The sequence below is a fragment of the Oncorhynchus mykiss genome, chromosome 20, assembly GCF_057628025.1.
Source record: "Oncorhynchus mykiss isolate SJ-2025 chromosome 20, ASM5762802v1, whole genome shotgun sequence".
NCBI classification, from domain to species: domain Eukaryota; kingdom Metazoa; phylum Chordata; class Actinopteri; order Salmoniformes; family Salmonidae; genus Oncorhynchus; species Oncorhynchus mykiss.
Genome location: NC_143041.1, coordinates 38,035,121 through 38,058,183, shown reverse-complemented (window position 1 = coordinate 38,058,183; position 23,063 = coordinate 38,035,121). Strand labels below are relative to the sequence as shown.

General features: G+C 40.3%; 1 protein-coding gene across 1 annotated transcript in view; it reads right to left on the bottom strand.

Annotated features, from left to right (window-relative positions):
• The window catches only part of LOC110499362 (KH domain-containing, RNA-binding, signal transduction-associated protein 2), a 111,426-nt gene extending 88,617 nt beyond the window's left edge, over nucleotides 1-22,809 (bottom strand). Inside the window, exons 1-2 of the mRNA XM_036956221.2 lie at nucleotides 22,428-22,809; nucleotides 1,985-2,112 (exon numbers count right to left, since the gene is read on the bottom strand). Of these exons, the coding sequence (XP_036812116.2) occupies nucleotides 1,985-2,112; nucleotides 22,428-22,518 (219 nt within the window). The 5' untranslated portion in view covers nucleotides 22,519-22,809. The remainder of the gene's footprint in view (nucleotides 1-1,984; nucleotides 2,113-22,427) is intronic.
• Nucleotides 22,810-23,063: the final 254 nt, after the last annotated feature.

Here is a 23,063-nt window from a genome sequence, read left to right as displayed (position 1 = left end):
ACCATTGATCACCTCTTCCTTCATTCTATATTGACAGAGTAGCATAAAAGCGTGTATCAAGGTCAGTAAACTGCTTAACTATAATACTTACTATTTTCAACTGTAAAAAATGTACTGCTTTGTATCTGTAGAGAGTGCATTGATGTAAGCGGATGTGCGCTGATGTAAGGGCTCCTGAGAGTCACAGTAGTCTAAGGCACTGCATCTCAGTTCTTGAGGTGTCACTATAGACACCCTGGTTCAAATCCGGGCTGTATTACAAACGGCTGTGATTGGGTGTCCCGTAGGGCGGTGCACAATTGGCTCAGCGTCGTCCGGGTTTGGCTGGTGTAGGCCATCATTGAATTTGTTCTTAACTGACTTGTGTAGTTACAAAGGACAAATAAAAAAGCTAGAATATTAATATTGTGCAGCATGTACAGTTGCCAATGATATAAATCTATGAATTTCACAAAATAATACACATGTAGGATCTTAATTTGGGTCAATTTTTAAATAATCCTGCAGCAACATGAAATGTGAATTATTATATCATAATAATTAGGGCAAATCAAGTCTGACATTAAAAAGTGAAAATGACAAACTTTAGAAGCCTTTTTAAAACTCAAATACACTACAAGTCAGCAACAAAAGAGTGAACGAATTAAGAGCCTACATCTGTATGGCCTTATTTCAGAAAATTCCGGTGAGCTGAATGTAATGGGATTGTAATGTTTTAAACATCATGGCGCTTTGTAACTACACTGATATCTCTTTGTCAGAGACTCAAAGTGGCACATCAGAAGAAAGATTTTATTTTTAAATAGTTGGTTTATCCTCTGCCAACACAAAAACAAAACACAAAAACAAAATCCAAATTTACTTCAGACTGCCATCACAAATTTCAGGGTTTGACTTTCCTTCTACTTTGTTTCCCAATCAACACTAAGAGTTGAGTGTTTCTGAAAGACCATAGCACAGACATTACCAATAAATGTACAGCTGAATACACAATAAATGCATGTCAAGGGATTTTAACCATAACTCTAATCAGGGCATAAGCCCATAAGCGACATAAGCGGTCAGAAAACTTGCTTTAAAACTGCAACATTTTCCCACACCAAGCATGGCAAAATGTGTAGAATTGTAGGAAAGGTACTTTAAAACATGCATTTTCAGTCAAAAGGGGTCCACACATGTATTTTGCCTGCTTGGTGTGGGGGCCCCACAGCCAAATTTCGCTTAGGGCTCCCAAAAGGCTAGAGCCGACCCTGACTCAGATACATACATTCTCAACATTATCTCTGAAGAGATGCCTTTCAGCGGCATACTAATGATGACTGTGGGTGAGCACACAATAAACGACAAACAAACATGATGATGACTCATGAATGAATAGCCTCAGCACGTCTCCCAGTCAGTGAGCTCTATTTTCTAGCACAGAGACAGCGAGGAGGGAAGCAGGCAGGACCCACCCTGATCCCATATGAGTCAGCTGCAATCATATGCTCCTCTCGCTGTGCCTAACACACCCACCATCTGCGGCTAGACACGGTGGATCAGACCCTGGAGCTTTCCCCACACTGTCCCACTCCTCCTGACAGAAGACTGCAATGTGATCATCAACACACACACACACACACACACACACACACACACACACACACACACACACACACACACACACACACACACACACACACACACACACACACACACACACACACACTGGCCAGTCAATCCCACAGCACAGCCAGATGCACAGATGTAGGGACCACAACATGGCATCAGTAATTATTTATTCTTAGCCCTCAAGATGGCCAATATGGTCCCAATTCCATCTGTCTTTCCACTGCCAAGACCCCATGTTGACGTTGTTTAGAGTTTCTAACAAATATGCATTTGGTGTTTCTTTAAAGCATTGGTATTCCTTCTTTGTTGGCTGTTTTCATTTGATGAATAAATAAACAGATCAAACGAAACAGTACAGGTGTGGTTGTCTTACCTTCGGGTACTGTTGAACTGGGATGAGTACTCTTTCCGAGAGCTTGATGTTTTTGTTACTGATGACATCGAGGTATTTCTTGACGTCACCATCTTTTCTCAACTCATCCCCCTCATACTTTTCAATTTCTGTAGGAAAAGGTATTCAAGAATAAATGATTAGATATGCAAACAGAACTTCCACAGAAATGTTCCTCAACATTCTTGTCATTGACAGAGAAGATCCGGTTTCATATGCTAGCTTATTTGTTTTCTTATTGTACAGTTTAATTGGTTCTACACTCTTAGAAACAATTGTTTTTCATCTCTCCCCATAGGAACCCTTTTGGGTTCCATGTAGAACCCTCTGTGGAAAAGATTCTACATGTAAACCAAATGGGTTCTACCTGGAACCAAAAAGGGTTCTTCTAAGGGTTTTAGATAGCACCTTTAGTGTGCCAGGCAAGCTCAATAGTGTTCCAGGTAAGTAGTGTGCCAGGCAGGCTTAATCTAGTGCAGTTAATGTATTTGTAAAAAGATATGAACCCAGGTCTGTTACAGCGTAAACCAGGATAATTCAGTCCTTAAGCATAACTTGCTCATCATCAAAGTTATTTATAGTGACCGGAGTAGTTGACATGAGCTGTCAGGTTAAGCATACGAAACAGTCATGAGTTGGAGAACCATTGTGCCGAACAATGATATTTGTTGATTGATACATTTTATTGCACTTGGGAGAGTTGACTGAAAGGCATACAGCCAGGAAACATTAAGGAGCTGGAAATGAAGCTGTCACCTGTCCTCTCTGGGGATCCCCCTCTGTCACTGGCAAATGAATGCTCTGCAGAATTAAGAATTATGAACCTGCGCCACTCTTGTAGAACAATACTAGAGAGACCTGGGCATGGTAGAGATAGGAAGACAGGCAGCAGGGGGTGGAGGTGATCTCTCACTTGGAGAGAGAGCCCCCTCCCCCTCCCCCTACTTTCCTCCTCAACATTTCTGATTTAGAGCAATTCAGCTCCATCTATTTATACACCATTATGACAAACAAAGCTGTGAGTAAGATGAGGGTAAAGTGCATTCTGTTGGCAGAGCTTCACAGCAGGAGGCTGTTGGCTGGTTGTATATGTGTTGCTGCTTTTGTCTCAGTTACAGACAAACCTGAAAGGCTTTGTTCCTTTTCAATGAACTCCAGGAATTCTCCAACAGAAAGCTGCTCCCATTCTACATTCCATTCAGGCCTTAAGCCTCTGTGTAGGATGATAGTTATGATATCCATGTAAGAATGAATAGTGAAAGCAATATAAAATAGCCTATTGCTTAGTCATTTAGCAGACTCTTATCCAGAGTGACTTACAGGAGCAATTAGGTTTAAGTGCCTTGTTAAAGGGCACATTGACAGATTTCTTTCAACTAGTCAGCTCTGGGATTCAAACAAGCAACTTTTTGATTACTTGTCTAGTGCTCTTAACCACTAGGCTACCAGCTTGTAAGGGTACAACAATGTTCATGAGACGAATACATACTGGTGCACGTACTGCATGACCATGTGGGGTGAATTCAGTCAATGCCTCTCTCATGCTATGCCGTACCAATGTTCACAATCTACCTGTGCCCACAGCACACACACAAAGTAGAAGTACCTGTGTCTAGTTGTGTTCTCAAACTGTAATTATGTTTGACCATGGGGCACAGCACTGCATACATGCTGCAAAACAAGTTTGATTGAATTGCGCCTCTTGTGGCCCTAACTGTTAGCGAGTGTAACAGTATTTTGGGGAAAGTTGTACATTGTGTCTCCATAGAGACATCCAAGTTAAGCTTACAAAGTCTGGAATGTTGGCGCTAGTTCAGGCTATGCAGTTCCCTGTGTGAAGAAGGAACCACATGGAATTTCAAAAGTCTGGCTGTAAAGTAATCAACTCATTATGGTTTCCAGTTACTGGTCCCAAGGAAGTTGGGTTTCCTTGATGTCTTTCCTGCATATTAAACATCTTGGCTTAATGATCCTTACATTTTGCCTCAGTCCTTGATCCTTTACAGTCATCAATGCCCTCTGAAAAATACTGATGTTGCTTTACATCTAGATACCAAGGGCTGGATTCAGGGTGGATTTAAAGTAGGTAATACTTAGAATTTACTTGAACGCATTTATCCGACATTGCAGATAGTGAGTTTCCCAGACTGACAGAAAAGTCCCAGTAACTTGGTTGATTCAGGGAGGTTTTCAGCAAATTGAACTGCATAGTTCTTTCAAACATGACAGAATCCCTTTGAGATTCTTTGGATTGGAACACACTGCCGGTGCTGTCTTGTTCCCATAATCTCATTCCTTTCAACTGAGTCTCACATAAAGGAGCTAAACTGAACTCAAAATGAGACACTTCCAGTGAGTGCCGCTTTGAAAACGCCACTTAATAATGATGTTGTGAATTTGATTCAGTGAAGCTACTGTCAAGTTGAAGGAGTGTTGAGGCTCCAGCAAACACCACAATTATAAACTGCCTTTGGGTATCAAACTGAATAGGGTTTAGAGATCTTTCCTACTTTGGAGTGAGACTTGTCCATAGCATTATTTCTAAACACTGTGAACGTTTTATTGTGCCAGGGACTCACATAGGATCCTTTCCACAAAAATTAAATTGTGCTCAGGTATCCAGATTTCTTAAATATCAAAAAAAAATCCCCTCCTCTCCACTTGCACACACGTACAGAGGCCTAGTTGAAAAGCCTTGAACAGGGAGAATAGTGATTTGAATGTAGCAACCCACTGCTAAGTGAAATCAGAACGCTTACTCATACACCTACCACTCTGTACCCCTCAGACTCCTTACTGACACCCCAGGTGAACTTCTCCATGACCTCTCTAGTCCCTTTAATCCCTAACATCTGCTGACTGCGTATGCTGTGGCTGGCTCGGTGACACCTGCCTTCTCCGGAGAATGCAGTAAAGTAGCCAGGTGACCCCAGCCCGCTAGCAGGAAGGTCTCGCACAGAAATCAAACTATTGAAATCTTTGAAAAAGCATGCTTAGACGGCAAGAGGTCAGGGACGATCTATATACCCTGCTGCAGCCCTTTGTGAATACAGAAGTTGGAAAGGTTTGAGTAGTTATTCGGTATGTGGGGTGGGAAGCATGATTTCCAGGTGGAGAGGGAGGATATGTACCTGTAATCCCCTCTGAAAAAGAAAAATTACAAATCTAAATAAAAAGTTAGTCACCAAAATAAAGACAGCTTTTAACTGCCTATGAGCCATTGAATTGAACATCCATTGAATATGAGCAATTGAATTGAACAACCATTGAATATGAGCATATGAATTGAACAACAATTGAATATGAGCCATTGTATTGAACAACCATTGAATATGAGCATATGTATTGAACAACAATTGAATATGAGCCATTGTATTGAACAACCATTGAATATGAGCATATGTATTGAACAACAATTGAATATGAGCCATTGTATTGAACAACCATTGAATATGAGCATATGTATTGAACAACCATTGAATATGAGCCATTGTATTGAACAACCATTGAATAAGAGCTTATGAATTTAACAACAATAAACACAAGGACACCCACTCTCTTGAGTCATAATGATTTTATAGAAAATGACTTTACCAACAACCATTGCGATATCAATCATAATATATTGTGCAACCCTAACATGGATTAGTTGTGAATGTACAGTATTGTAACCTATATATTCCTTTTTTAAAGCACAATGTGAAAGCAACAAACAAATAAGCCTTGCACGGATATTTTTGTAAAACAAGGTCATATTCTGCATTAACATGACAATCTTTGTTGATAATAAGACCAATCACCAAACCAGACAAAAGGCCAGATAGTTACTCAATTACCAATCTACCATTTTCCTCTTAACCATTAGAATTTAGAACTGAGGACATAGTACTGAGATGTGCATTAGAAAACAGTGCTTGACAGTTGGACACACTCATCTGTAACCAGTCAGAAGGGATACACGTAGTGTGTTTGACAGTTCTTCTCACTTGAAGCGTCCTAAACTATGTTCACTGGGAAAACTGTGACTCATTTGGCATGTGTGTGAGTGTCTGACTAAGCGTCTCTTTCCCCAATCATGAATATGTATGACCTAATATCTATTTCAGACGACAGGGTTCACCTTACTGTTCCACTGCGCTGCATAATAAAATGTTCTTCCTTCTGATGCCTCCTACCTATTGGAGGTCATTTTTTTATTATGGTGCTACGTCTTTGTGCATGTTACTGAATCGATGTAGTTGACCCCAAGGGAGTGGTATCCGACCAGTCTCAATGCATCAAACACAGCCAGAACAAGTCAAACAGCAGTCACCCAATGTGACGCATGCGTTTTTATTATCTCACAAAGGAATCCACACTAAAACACATAACCAAACCAAAAATGAAGCAATTCATGGTCAAAATGAATACACCAAGGTAAACAGTAAATTATAACCTCAGTGACCCCAATAAGGTGACTTGAGTGAATTACTGTACCTGTGTGTGCAATAGTTATGTACAACATTAACAATCTACTGCATAATTCATTTGACATTATTGTGAGTGGAAAATGTGCCTTATGTGAGTTACCTCTCTCCCTCGTTCCCCTCTCTCCCTTCCTCCCCCAATCCCTCTCTCCCTTCCTCCCTTCTTCCCTCTCTCCCTTCCTCCCTTCCTCCCTCTCTCCCTTCCTCCCTCTCTCCCTTCCTCCCTTCCTCCCTCTCTCCCTTCCTCCCTTCCTCCCTTCCTCCCTCTCTCCCTCTCTCCCTTCCTCCTTCCTCCCTCTCTCCCTTCCTCCCTTCCTCCCTCTCTCCCTTCCTCCCTTCCTCCCTCTCTCCCTTCCTCCCTTCTTCCCTCTCTCCCTTCCTCCCTCCCTCTCTCCCTTCCTCCCTCCATCCCTCCCTGATATGTTCATTGTCTGACAAAGAGCATTATCATTCAATAGGACATGTTATTTACCTTGCATGTAGGTAGAGGTATGCAGAGTTATAAGCATAGATTATATACCATTTAAAGTAAGTGCCAATATTGGATCGGATTTAATTGTTAATTACCTGCTTTGATATGAATACATCACACCACTTTAATCAATATAAATATAGCCTAACGGTTAGAGCGTTGGGCCAGTAACAGAAAGTGTTGCTGGATCAAATCCCCGAGTTGACAAGGTAAAAATCTGTCATTCTGCCACTGAACAAGGCAGTTAACCCACTGTTCTCCGGTAGGTTGTCATTGTAAGTAAGAATTTGTTCTTAACTGACTTGACTAGTTCAATTTATTTATTTAAAATAAGTATGACAAAGAACAGCATTCATAAAATATCATATACCACTTTAAGCATTACATTTTACACTCTCCTACAAGAGCTAATTGTTTTCTTTATCTTAAATCAATTCCTTCATTGAACCTTTGCCTTGGGAGAGCAATGAGAGAGCAATGAGAGAGCAATGAGAGAGCAATGAGAGGGAAACATGGAGCTGTCATACTCCTGGAGGTAAATGACCATGCTATGGGATTTAAGCTTACAACCTGCTGTGTTGCACAGCAGACATCTCTACTGTGGGCTCTGTGTTACTGAGCCTTATGTTATACCTAGAAGTAGCCTGCAGCCCAGCACCATCCCAGGTGGTGCCCCTACCAGATGTGAGGTTACAGCCACACTTTCATTTCCTGGTTTCACAACTCCACCAGTAGCTAAATGAACCACGGTGAGCTTTCTGCAACACCATTTAACCATTAAACAAAACAGAACTGACATTTCATCCACACCTTGTATTCACATTTATGACAGATAAGTTAAATAGACTGAAGTTAGAAATCAAACATTGATATATGTCTACTGGACTCTTTTGATCTACAGGCAATGTAAAATGTATGATATTTAATAACAATCTTTCAAAATTACAATTCAATAACATTAAAATGTAAGGAAAAAGGTTCTTCCAGCATTACTTATGTTTGTCAATCAGATGTAGGTGCTAAACTATTGGGTGGGGTAGATATGCAGCACCATTAGGATACCATTATTTACAGGTATGATCCCACTCTGTGCGTATGAAACAGCCTTGCGTAAATTTGGCAAAGGGCACCGTTGTTGACCAATGATGGTCCTGTGTGGTCCTTTATGGCTCAGTTGGTAGAGAATGGCGCATGTTATACCAGGACGGTGAGTTTGATTCCAATGGCCACCCATGTGAATAACATTATGCACTTATAATGAGCCGCTTTGGATAAAAACTGTCTGTCATATCAAAATAAATCGGAACTGACTTTCTGAATTGCAATTAGGAATATTCTGGGGTTTTATTAACACATTACTCAGGTGTTTCATGAACCCAATTTGCCGCAATTATGTTAGTCAGTCAGATTTACGTGCTAAGTTATTGTGTGGGATAGATGCAGTACCATTAGGACAACATTGTCTATGGGTCGTTATTGAATTGCGGTGGCATTTGGGCATGGCATTTTGGAAAAAAGGTATTCATCATTCCATTTTTTTAAAGTGTATTTAGGTACATCTAAATATGTCCGCTTAATGACTTTTCATTGTTTTTACCATTCTGATAACATTGTGCCACCAGTAGTAGTAACACCAATGATGGTAACACCAATGACCCATTTGAGGTAATTTAGGATATTCTTAAATGGAGATCTCAGATGCTCAAATCTAATGTCATTAACCATTTAAAAATCAATTATTTAAGTGATATGATAAATAATTTTGTTCACTATGAATTTTCCCTTCATTTAAATTGAGTATCACCAATGACACTTCAAATTTAGATGCAACAAATTATCAATGGAATCCTCAAATCTATGACCTACTAAAAGGGTGTGAATAGGTAATAATTGTGTTCAATAAAGACCCCTCCCCCATTACAGTTTGCCACTGGAGGAAATGTTCAAGTTTGTAACGTGTACGCTAAGAGTTGGGAAGCAGGTACGGGGAGTGAATGTAACAATAAATAAACTAACATGGAACAAACCAAACACAAGTAGCGTACAGACATGAAACCTAGAAACAATAACGCCTGAGGAAAGAACCAAAGGGAGCGACAGATATAGGGCAGGTAATCAGGAAGGTGATGGAGTCCAGGTGAGTCTCATGAGGCGCAGGTGCGCGTAACGATGGTGACAGGTGTGCATAATAATGAGTAAACTGGCGACAACGAGCTCCAGAGAGGAGGAGCGGGAGTAGACAAAGGTTCTTGTATATCTTTTTGTACTTCCTGATTTTCAAGGTGGTAACACCAATTACATAAAACTGAGGGACAGACATTATACTAGTGAAAACAAAATAGTCTTCTTTGTTTTATAAATTTATACAACATATGAAATACTTTTGTTTACTTTCTAGCTTTCAAAATAATAGATAACTCTAAATCCCCAAAACATCAGTACAACTCTACTGGCTCACTACTGGGACAAGACCATTGGCTTTCCCTAAGTACTGTAGCCTTTTAAACTCACATGCATACTACACACCCGTTTAGCCAAAATGTGCACTTCACATTTCCATATTATAAAACTAATGTAATTTACAGAATCAATGTTCATGATAACTATGTTTTATGCACAGTTACAATGATCATACACAGGATTGTTCCGGATTGTTCTGAACAGAATGAGCTTACAGTATGTTTACCGGTAGACCACTCGCTCAAGCCCTTGTAATTGTTTTGTCTGCCCCAAATTTTGGATGAATATTATTGTAATGTTACTGAATATATCCAGAGTATTTACAGATTTCATTATCAACAAATGGCTGCAGAAAGTACAGTAAAATGCACATAAGATCAACAGTGTAATGTTTAAATCCGGCCTTGTTTCAGGTGAACTGTTGCGTCCTCACCTTTGTTCTGAGAATTTCCCCATAATTGTTCCCTTTCAATTGCTACCGTGGTTATGCATATGCTCCTCATATTTCTCCTATTGGAAACATCGAATTGTGAACCTGTCCTTTGTGGTCTCCCATTCATTAGCTTTCCAGAGGATAAAGAATCTCTCAAAATGAATAATTATCTTAATTGTGTAGTCTGCACACTCAGTCACTGCTTTCAGCAAACACTATTGTTAACCTCAAATCCACATACTTAGGCTTTTCAGTTTCTGTGAATTGACTAAAGCAACTTCACATATCGACGTTAAAATGTTCTACACTCTCCGGAAAAAAAGGTGCTATCTAGAATCTTAAAGGGTTCCAGGTAGAACCCTTTTGGGTCCCATGTAGGACCATTTCCACAGAGGGTTCTACATGGAACCCAAAAGGGTTCTACGTGGAACCAATAACGGTTTTCCCTGGAACCAAAAAGGGTTCTCCTATGGGGACAGCCGAGGAACCCTTTTGCAACCCTTTTTTTCTACATCTACTGTGTGACGGCATGATACAGATCGCCTTTGAGGCATAATCAATGTATTGAATCATTTGCTTTGCTTGGGGATCTTGGTCTAAACATAACTTTTCTGAACAATTGGAGAGGTAGAGGTAGTATTGTCTCATTCACCTCTCCATTCGTTCATATCATATCATACAGTACACGTATTTCATAACAAAAAAGACAGTGACTCGATCATGAAGTGTTTTACTTTCTGTAGGACGGACATCCAGGGAGTTTGTCATCACCATTGATCAGATTTCCTGTGTGATTTCAGTGTGCCTGCTTCTATCATTACGGCTGTATAATTTATTTAACAGCGCAGAAACACATCCCTCTTCCTGGCCTGATGAATATCTGGTACAACCATTATCATGTAGCAGAGAAGAAAACAACAGACCTCCAATATTTAGCTCTGGACAAAAAAAGTCTATACACATCATAAGGCCATACACATCATAAGGCTATACACATCATAAGGCTATACACATCATAAGGCTGTACACATCATAAGGCTATACACATCATAAGGCTATACACATCATAAGGCTATACACATCATAAGGCTATACACATCATAAGGCTGTACACATCATAAGGCTATACACATCATAAGGCTATACACATCATAAGGCTATACACGTCAGGCTATACACATCATAAGGCTATACACATCATAAGGCTATACACGTCAGGCTGTACACATCATAAGGCTGTACACATCATAAGGCTATACACGTCAACAGGTGCAGCACTATGTGTAACATGAGACATGCTTCAATGGACAATATCCAATATCTACTATACTATATTTTCAGGTAAGGAAGTGTAGCGGAGGTGGTTGGATGAACTACACCTGTGTGATGAGTAGCGCTGTGGCAGTCACGTAATTTCGTCAGCCGGTGATTGTCAAGTAATCATTATTTATTTTAGACAGGTCTAAAGAAACATGACATGAAGAAAATGTAGTCTATTTCAGAATAACAGAATAGCATACTCTGAGTTGTAGGCTACACTTGTTCATTTCGCAGACAAGATTTGGTTAGAATTCCGTGGCATTTTTGATATTATTTTATAGCATGACAAATACAAAGCTGAATAAAATAGATAGGATATTTTCTCCAAACGATTTGAGGGAGTGTGCACATGCGGCTATTCTATGTTGAGCGGTTAACAAATAAATAGGTACTCCTATATGCTTAATTTAGAGTTATTAATCAAACTTTAGTTGTTCTACAAACGTTGGCCTATATGTTTTGATTTTTAATACATTCAAAGGCTGAATGATGCAACTCTCATGATGATTTGAAAAAGTTGGTTGAAAGGCAGGCTGTACACACTTCATCAGTCTCTCATTCACAATTTGACAAGCACTTGATAATGCCTCGAATTTCCTGGCGGCATCCCCTTCCCTTCTCCCTGAGTGCTGTGTGCTGCGTGCCCTGAAGCACTTCTCACTCATATGGCTCTCCATTACGTGATTGGGTCTTTCTCACAGGCTACAAGTGAAGACAGACACTTCAGGGACGCAACTGCCCGCATCCTTTTCATCAGCCAACAAGATGAGTAAGCCTAACAAACAGCAAAAGTGCTAGTCTACTATCAATCTACTATCCCCCATAGTACAAAAGGTGATCTATTCTATTCTGTGCGAGAAACAAATGTTACAAATTAATACAACCACTACCATCAAAAAAACGTTAAAAAAATGCAATGAGGCTGACAAACTGATCACAACGTTGAGCTTAAAATTTGATGAACTATTAGGCTATTTCTTCACATTATAAGCGCAGAAATGCGCACACGGCAGTTTTCCATTAGCGGGAAAACACCATTATCAAAAGTGACAGCAAATGCAATTATGCATGTAATGCTTTTATTATAAAGGTGCATTTTTATGGTGAAAATTATCTCCCCCAAACTTGAAACTCATGCGCTGCTTATGTATGCCAGTTAGGCTTTACACCCCTTTTAAAGAAGTTATTTGACCACTTTAGTTACAAACCTTATCAAAACATATAGTCCTATAGTCAATGTACACATGAGATGTGCATCTATGATTAAAAAAAGTCACAAAAATACATTGTTTCTTGCCTTATGCTGGGCATCATTCACAAGGGATAAATATACAGTATAATTCACAAGTGATAGGCTAATACTGACACCCATCACACTATTTATTGATTTAATCTTGTCTTTACATATACTAAATAATATATGTGTGAAATTTGTTTGGATTTAGAATGAACCACTATCATGCACCTGTCTGGAAGCAGGGGCAGGGGGGAAAAATACATGTAATCTCTGCACTTAAATAGCAAATGGAGGATGCTTTTCCTGTGGTTCATTTTCATGCCAGCTAGGTAGTCTATACTCCTGTTGTAAAGAGAAGCAATGTGATTAATATTTGCTTAATATTAGGAAAGTTGAGAAATAAATATAGTAGGCCTAGCCTATAGAAAACTGATGGGATCCTCCTCTTTTTAATAGAGGATTATCTCTGTTATCTCTGTTTCTCTCGGAATTGCATAGCCTATAGAAATATTGTGCAACATGGGCTCATGGGCTCTCAGTGTTTGATTCGATTTTCGATTACTTTTGTATTGATGTCAGAGTGATTCGAGGGTTTGCAATCAGAGCTTGGAGAAGTTTAATTACCGTGACTTAACGGTCACATGGAATTTGACTGCCTTCATGACTCGTGACCGCCAGTGTGGCGGTAATATGGTCACCGTAACAGCCCTAGTGACAAGTAACCTTCAGGGTTTTTTCTGCACAGAAAGGTTTTGGCCGCCTAAGTGTTTTTTCGGGCCACCTATGTCCAAACATAATTTTAAAAAAAAAAGAGTAATACATAAAGTATGTAGAAAGGATAATGGACCTATACATTTTTTAAATAAGATCATCTATGATCAAAAAATCACCAAAATAAAAGGTAGACCGTCATGGAGAATCTAAGGATAGCTTTTGTCATGGCCTTGGTCCCCCAGTGATTTTGTTTTAATGTTTGAGTAAGTCAGACAACAAAAGCCATGGCAAAATGTGTAAAATTGCAGGAAATATGATTTAAAACTGCAAATTCTTCTCAATTTTATCTTAGTAACATGGCAAAATGTATTGAAATGCAGGAAATTAGCTTTAAAAAAGCAACATTTTGTCACTCTCGGCCAACAGGAGGGCCTCTAAAATGCTTGGTCGGCAACCACATCATTAGCAACTACCCCCCATGCCCACCACCTATGCCACATTTTGATCCAGAAAAAAAACTCTGACCTTACCTAAGACCTGAAATGTTGTGCTCCCAGTGGGTTAACAGTAAGATAATGCGGTTTTGAGTGAATGATTTGGGATTGTGGACTTCAGGAAACAGCAGAGGGAGCAGCCCCCTATCCACATTGACGGGACAGTAGTGGAGAGGGTGGAGAGTTTTAAGTTCCTCGGCGTACACATCACGGACAAACTGAAATGGTCCACCCACACAGACAGAGTGGTGAAGAAGGCGCAGCAGCACCTCTTCAACCTCAGGAGGCAGAACAAATTTGTCTTGTCACCAAAAACACTCACAAACTTTTACAGATGCACAATCGAGAGCATCCTGTCGGGCTGTATCACCGCCTGGTACGGCAGCTGCTCCGCCCATAACCGTAAGGCTCTCCAGAGGGTAGTGAGGTCTGCACAACGCATCACTGGGTGCAAACTACCTGCCCTCCAGGACATCTACACTACCCGATGTCACAGGAAGGCCAAAAAGATTATCAAGGACAACAACCACCCAAGCCACTGCCTGTTCACCCCGCTATCATCCAGAAGGCGAGGTCAGTACAGGTGCATCAAAGCAGGGACCGAGAGACTGAAAAACACCTTCTATCTCAAGGGCATCAGACTGTTAAACAGCCATCACTAACATTGAGTGGCTGCTGCCAACATACTGACTCATCTCCAGCCACTTTAATAATGGAAAAATGTATGTAATCAATTTATCACTAGCCACTTTATATTATATAATGTTTACATACCCTACATTACTCATCTCATATGTATATACTGTACGCTATACCATCTACTGCATCTTGCCATCTTGATGTAATGTATCACTAGCCACTTTAAACAATGCAGCTTTATATGTTTTCATACCCTACATTACTCATCTCATATGTATATACTGTACTCTATACCATCTACTGCATCTTGCCATCTTGATGTAATGTATCACTAGCCACTTTAAACAATGCCACTTCATAGATGCAGAAAGTAAACATCACAGTGGGTCAATTTCCACAAAAACTAAGAGCGTTGAATCACAAGGCTCAACTTCTCCTCTATTTTAGTGCCCTGGCAACCATGCTGAAATAGTGTGACGCGAATTCGTTGCACATGTGCAGATACCATGTGGGACTGTGTGAGAACAAAGTCTTGCCTCTCCGTCATCTCAATATCTGTGGTGCTGCTTGTGAGAATGTATTTTCGATGAGTCTCCTTGTAGCCCTTTCTTGCAGTCAAATGACCAAATCGCCCTCTAGTGGACACTTGGGTAGAACGTTACTAACATTTTTCATAATTCATAATCAATAAACATTATTTCCAAAAACCTCCTGAAAATCCTGTGTTTCAATGTTAAACGGTTGTGTTTAATATAAAGTTTAATATTGGGATGCAAACTCAAAATGTAATATATTTTAACTCGATATCTGATGTGTCTTCTTTTTTTAAGCCCATAACCATGTGTGTGAGGTGTATGCTTTTGTTTCAAAGTGGATTTGTTTAAGACCACCAAGAAACACTGTTTGACCTTGACTTAGCCCACTGCAGTAAAAGGTTAAGACATATTTGTGAAGACATCTTGAGACAACTTAAGAAACATCTTCAAGTCCTCATTTCTCAAAACGTCTAAAGATGTCTCACATGTATGTCTCAAGACATCTTATGACGACAATGATGGCTGGGTCTGACCGGGGTGGTTTTGTTGTTGCTTTTAGAGAGGCAGGTGTTGTGATTCCCCTACACTATTTTGTGGTTGTTCAAATGTGAATAAACTACTGAGGATTCTTATTCATCTCAATTTTATCTAGCCTATAGTTGCAAATGATGCTGGTGTGTCTCACAGCTCACATACAGGGGGGGGGGGGGGGGGGTTGTGATTGTAATTGTGCCACTGACTCATTCTATACAATCACGGACCTGAAAATGAATTTGGCCCAAAACATGATCATTATTCTTCATGGTTTGCTAAAATATGCTGCATTATGAAATTTCTGGATTGTATCACTGGACATAATGATTCATCTTCACTGCACATACAAACTAAATTAAACAAAATACAGAATATTTAACAGACTATCATAACTCCTTGTCACCCGTTGAATCCATAAGATATTGTCGACCAAATGGAGCAGCAGCATCTGTCTCCAGGTACAGTATGCTTACAGTAGCAGTTAACTACAGATCAGAGGACATGAATATGCGCAGGACAACTTCTCATACTACAGTGATTACTGCGCATACAGCTCAGATAGAAGTAGACTATGACTTGAAACATTAGCACACTAAAGTCGTGACACGAACATGAGTCTATGTTCAAAACCCATAATGACAATTTAAATATTTTTTATGTAAAGATGATGTGTGCTCTTTAACATTAGAGGTGTATCTTACAATATTTTCCTTGGCTATCACGTTCACAATTGACTGGTGATAATATCACAGCGAATTATTCAGCTAATACCTCATCTGATACAAATGTTGTCGAATAATTATTGGCTAATGGTAAGCTGCACCTTCATGTTCCCTGAAACAAAATAGTCACCCAGAAATGCAGAATACTAACACTCAGATGACATGATGCCAATGATTTTTTGGTTAATATGCCTAATCCTGAGAAATGCACATCCAAAATTAGCAACAACATCCATCACTTTCAGACTGTTCTCCATTTTTCTGAAGGTGCGGTTCTCTATTTCTCTCTGCCGTTACATGCCTTGATGTCATGAGTCAGATGAAACATCAAAGTGTTTGTAATGACATATTTCACAATGATCCTGACTCATTTCCTGTATGGTAGTTACTTTAAAGGTCTTCAGTGCATTCGGAAAGTATTCAGACCCCTTCCCTTTTTCCATATATTGTTACGTTAAAGCCTTAAATTCTTCCTAGTCAATCTACACACAATACCCCATAATGACAAAGCGAAAATGAGACTCGAAATTGAGATTAGGTGCATTCTGTTTCCATTGAACTTCCTTGAGATGTTTCTACAACTTGATTGGAGTGCACCTGTGGTCAATTCTATTGATTGGACATGATTTGGAAAGGCACACACCTGTCTATATAAGGTCCCACAGTTGACAGTGCATGTCAGACCAAAAACCAAGCCATGAGGTCGAAGGAATTGTCCGTAGAGCTCTGAGACAGGATTGTATGGAGGCACAGATCTGGAAGGGTCCCAAAAAAAATGTCTGCAGCATTGAAGGTCCCCAAGAACACAGTGGCCTCCATCATTCTTAAAATGGAAGAAGTTTGGAACCACCAAGACACTTCCTAGAGTTGGCCGCTTGGCCAAACTGAGAATTCGGGGGAGGAGGCCCTTGGTCAGGGAGGTGACCAATAACCAGCTGGTCATTATGTCAGAGCTCTAGAGTTTCTCTGTGGAGATGGGAGAACCTTCCAGAAGGACAACCATCTCTGCAGCACTCCACCAATCAGGGCCTTTATGGTACAGTGAGCAGACGGAAGCAACTCCTCAGTAAAAGGCACATGACAACCCACTTGGTGTTTGCCAAAAGGCACCTAAAGAACTCTTATACCATGAGAAACAAGATTCTCTGGTCTGATGAAACCAAGATTGAACTCTTTGGTCTGAATGCTAAGGGTCACGTCTGGAGGAAAGCTGGCACCATCCCTACTGTGAAACATGTTTGTGGCAGCATCATGCTGTGGGGGATGTTTTTCAATGCCAGGGACTGGGAGACTAGTCAGAATCGAGGCAATAACAGAGCAAAGTACAGAGAGGTCCTTGATGAAAATCTGCTCCAAAGCGCTCAGGACCTCAGATTGTGGCCAAGGTTCACCTTCCAACAGGACAACGACCCTAAGCACATAGCCAAGACATTCCAGGAGTGGCTTCAGGACAAGTTTGTGAATGTCCTTGAGTGGCCCAGCCAGAGCCCGGACTTGAACCCAATCGAACATCTCTGGAGAGACCTGAAAATAACTGTGTAGTGACACTCCCCATCCAATCTGACAGAGTTTGAGAGTATCTGCAGAGAAGAATGGGAGAAACTCCCCAAATACAAGCTTGTAGCATCATACCCAAGAAGACTCAAGGCTGTAATCGCTGCCAAAGGTGCTTCAACAAAATACTGATTAAAGGGTCTTAATACTTATGTAAATGTGATATTTCCTTCATTTTTTATACATTTGCAAAAATGTATAAAAACCTGTTTTTGTTTAGTCATTATGGGGTATTGTGTGTAGATTGCTGACCATTTTTGATTTCCCCCCCCCCCCATTTTTGAAAAAGGCTGTAATGTAACAAAATGTGGAAAAAGTCAAGGGGTCTGAATACTTTCCGAATGCACTTTATCTTGCTGTTCTGTGTGGCTCCGTTGGTAGAGCATGGCACTTACAATGCCAGGGTTTTGGGTTTGATTCCCATGGGGACCAATATGGAGGGAAGTACAAAAAGGTATGCACTCACTACTAAGTCACTCTGGACGGGAGTGTCTGCTAAATTACTGAAATGTAAGAATTCCATGATACCTTTTCCCACACCTCTTTGAAACATTGACCATCAAACTAGAGAGAATGGCAGCTCCTGGCATGATGCATATAACTGTAAACATGTATAATAGTGTAGAACTACACACAGTACATTCTAATATGCAGTAATTAATACTAACTTGGTATTACTAATTCACAGAAATGCCAGTAGTGTGTTGTGAACCAAAGAAAGATCCCTTTTTGACCTCTACAGTGTTAGTCATATAATTACTTTTATTATCCTATATTTAAGCATTAAGGCCCGAGGAGGTATGGTATATGGCCAATATCCCACGGCTCAGGACCGTTCTTAAGCAGGACACAGCGAGGAATGACTGGACACAGCCCTTAGCTGTGGTATATTGGCCATATATCACAAACCCCAAGGTACCTTCTTGCTATTAAAAATTGGGTACCAATGTAAATAGAGCAGTAAAAAAAATAAATGTTTTGTCATACCTGTGGTATACGTCTGATATACCACGGCTGTCAGCCAATCAGCATTCAGGGCTCAACCCACCCAGTTTATATTACACCTTAATTAAGTAATTTGTCATCGTCTATAGGGGCACAAAGGGTTGAATGCCAGGCCAGCCAACCACTGTAAATGCACCAAGGCTTCCAAGTGTTTGATACCCCTCCATTCACTCCATTTCAGACATTATTAAGAGCCCTCCTCCCCTCACCAGCCTCCTGTGAACTCAATACATGATAACTCGCCACACTATCCCCAGGTCCTCTGCTAAGAACATAGAAACACTTACTGCTTCAGTGAGAGGTAGGCGACCTCTTGCCTGAGAATGTGAAATTGACAATGCACACTGGCTCTCTCAATGTGAGTGCTTATTTTCTCCAAGGCTCTGGCCGTTACAGATACAGTACAAGCATACCACACAAGATCAATGACTATACTGAAGAATACTGGTGAGCATTGATATAAACTAGTCCAGGTGAAAAGACGTCCTGGCTGATAACCAACAGCATTCTCATCTGTAGGACACTAGTATCTACCACTACCTGACACGCACAACAAAACCAACCCAGTGCTCTATGCAACAACTCCACCAGCAAATAGCCCTAAATGTCAACATCCCTTTGAGTAAAACTTTTAAAACAGTATGATGAGATATACTCTTATCACATGCACCTTAAGACAAATGTCAATTGCCAATTTAATTAATTTCACTGGTGCCTCCATGAAAATTACTGATTAGAACCCTTGTGGAAATCCTTCAATTACTTCAATTTGGGAAGAGATATCATCTCAATCAACCATGTAGATTATCACCGGCTAATTATTTCTACCAGTTAATGGGAAGGAGGAATTTGCACACACATATGGACTATTTTCTCCCCTTCAGACATAAGTAATAGCTAGTCTAATATACACATTCCCATAGATTATTCCAACTAGGCATGCATTTAAAAAAAAATGTGCAATGATGTACATGATGTGCACATACTCATAATGCATACACTACACACATGTAAGAAAAACATATAACTGAAGAGGTATATGTCACATTGGTATGAATGATCTGGAGACAGACGCAGGAATGCCTAATAGTTTTTTTTATTGCACCCAAATTCCGGCGTGCCGTGTAAAGGCATGGGGACGAAGACCAAATAAACACTGTACAAAACACAGGGTTGAACCCCTAACAACAGAGGGAGGAGTACCTCGAATAAATAACACATGCGCATAATGATTAACACACGGGACAAGACCCGTAATCATCTGCGCAATCCACAAGGACACGAAAGCCCAAAACACACAGCACAGGTACTCACACGCACCAACAGACATTGTAACAATAATCGACAGCCCAATGGAAACCAAAGGGCACACTTATACACATACTAATCAGTGGGAATAGGGGACAGGTGTGCGTAATGAAAGTTCCGGAGGGATCCGTGACAGTATAGGTGATATCATTGGTATAATTTCAGTCGTAATGGCAGCTGTGGTTACGGTGTGGTACAGTTATAGCAGCGGCAGCTTGCTGGTACAGTGGTAGCAGTGGAGGTAATAGCACATTTGTACCATGGTTAACTGAGGCATAACCTTTTTTAAAGCCAGTAATGACACATGGCTTAGAGGTCTTCTGAATTACATCAACTTTTTTGTCTGATTAAAGCTGCAATATGTAACTTTTTGGGGTGACCTGACATATTCACGTAGAAATGCCAGTTGTAGATCTGTCATTCTCAATGAAAGCAAGTATACAAAGTGGAAGATCTGTTCTATGTGCGCTATTTCTATGCTTCCGTTCTTAAGTTTTGTTTTTGTGTCTTTTTCTTTTGGTTTTGTACTCCAGCTTCAAACAGCTGAAAATGCAATTTGTTTAGTTATGGAAAATATACACTACCATTCAAAAGTTTGGGGTCACTTAAAAATGAAGACCAGCATCCCGGAGTTGCCTGTTTACTGTTGATGTTGAGAATGGTGTTCTGCGAGTACTATTTAATGAAGCTGCCAGTTGATGACTTTTGAGGCGTCTGTTTCTCAAACTAGACACTCTAATGTACTTGTTCTCTTGCTCAATTGTGCACCTGGGCCTCCCACTCCTCTTTCTATTCTGGTTAGAGCCAGTTTGTGCTGTTCTGTGAAGGGAGTAGTACACAGCGTTGTACGACATCTTCAGTTTCTTGGCAATTTCTTGCATGGAATATCCTTAATTTCTCAGAACAATAATAAACTGACGAGTTTCAGAAGAAAGTTATTTGTTTCTGGTCATTTTGAGCCTGTAATCGAACCCACAAATGCTGATGCTCCAGATACTCAACTAGTCTAAAGAAGGGCAGATTTATTGCTTCTTTAATCAGAACAACAGTTTTCAGCTGTGCTAACATAATTGCAAAAGGGATTTCTAATGATCAATTAGCCTTTTAAAATTATGAACTTGGATTAGCTAACACAACGTGCCATTGGAACACAGGAGTGATGGTTGCTGATAATGGGCCTCTGTACGCCTATGTAGACATTCCATTAAAAGTCTGCCGTTTCCAGCTACAATAGTCATTTACAATATTAACAATGTCTACACTGTATTTCTGATCAATTTGATGTTATATTTTAACAAAAAATGAGCTTTTCTTTCAAAACAAAGGACATTTCTAAGTGACCCCAAACTTTTGAATGGTAGTGTATTTCACAGTGGTTTAGATGGTACGATAATTCTCTACACTATAGTTGTTTGTTTTGTCAAATAAACTGAATTCAAGCAAACTATTCGAATTTTAGAAACCAGGAAATGACAGAGAGATGTTTGCATAGTGCACCTTTAAATAGCTGAACAAGCTGAATAGTTTTACTGTTGGCCTCTTGCCCGGTTTCACTGAAGTCAAAACCACTCCAATACAGTCCTGAAGCTCTCCCGATATATTATTTCTGTAAAAATACAGTCCTGAAGCTCTCCAGTATATTTCTGTAGAGGTTCTTTGATTCCATTTAGTTTAAAACAGATCATTTGTGCTCCCATAGTTCACAGTCATCACCACTGAAACATAAAAGCTTGGCTTCCAGGGTTTGGGGGCAATATTTAGGCTGTTTCAGGTCTCAGGGATGGGAATGCAGGATGGCGAAGCCCCACTATAAAGGAATCACCAAGGTCATATTTGCTTTTTGTAGGAACACAAACCCACGCCCCTTTCAAGGTGTAAGAACACCCTGACCTGCTATTCACACAGTCAAATCTCTAAATATTGGTGTGTGTGTGTGTGTGTGTGTGTGTGTGTGTGTGTGTGTGTGTGTGTGTGTGTGTGTGTGTGTGTGTGTGTGTGTGTGTGTGTGTGTGTGTGTGTGTGTGTGTGTGTGTGTGCGTGTGCCTGTCTAATCTTCATCTGAGGGTCGCTGATGATAGTCTGACATGAAGTGACAAGCATGGCAATTTTGTGGGAAACATTTGTAGCCTACTATTTAGTAAAATGGAGTTGAGGTCCAGGCTGAATTTTATTGTGGAAAGTTTCTCTGACTATCTGTCTCTCTTACAAATCCAGCAACACAAGCTATGATTAAAGTGTCTTGTATTTTCTCTTGGATGGCACTGACAACACCAACAAGGAATCTTTGAATAGATAAATTATATAGCTGGTTTTAATGTATTTTAACACACCTTTGATTCAATTTAACCAGTAAGTCTCGTGCATAATAAATACGACGTAGCTAATCAGTACAGGTATCCACCCCTTCATCTCCCAACATACTGTATGTGATGCCTGTGGACACAATGGACTGGTAGACAAAACCAATAAAATTATCTACAACACATTGATAATTGTAGCGATAAAGAACGGCCAAAACAATGACACGTTACCTTCGGCAAGCAGACGCATTGCATGAACAAATGAGGAGTCCAGCGTATCTTTCTCGGCCATCAGCTCCGGTAAGCATTTCTCCTGATCCATGATAAGGTACCTCTCCTGTTCACCGCTTGTGCAGGTGAGACGACAAAAGTGATGAGAGGGTCGGAATGCGCGTCTCTCTTCTACTTGGTAATTCTCTTTATAGGTAGGCTACCGCAAGAAAATCCGTAAGGAATCTCTTCAATTACACGTGATGCTTGACTGAGAACTGAACGAAATTCAGAGCTATAAACACATCTCTCCACATCCCACTCCCTCCTGGAGAATCAACCACCTTAGCTACAGAGAGACTGCGTAGCGCTCCCCGCCCCTCTGAAACACGATTGGTCATATGAGACAGACTATTCGCAAACAACAAATCTCAACACTGTTATGATAATGCGCTGTTGTAGTAGGCTACAGCGAATATTTTCCTTCAGCCGCTGTCCTTAGTGCTGAAAGTTTCTCACGTGTGGAACAAGCAGACACATTTTAGTCAATTAGCAGACACCCTTATCCAGGCTAACTTACAGTAGTGAGTGCATACGTTTTCATATTTACTCGTACTGGTCTCCCTTGGAAATCGAACCCACAACCCTAGCGTTGCG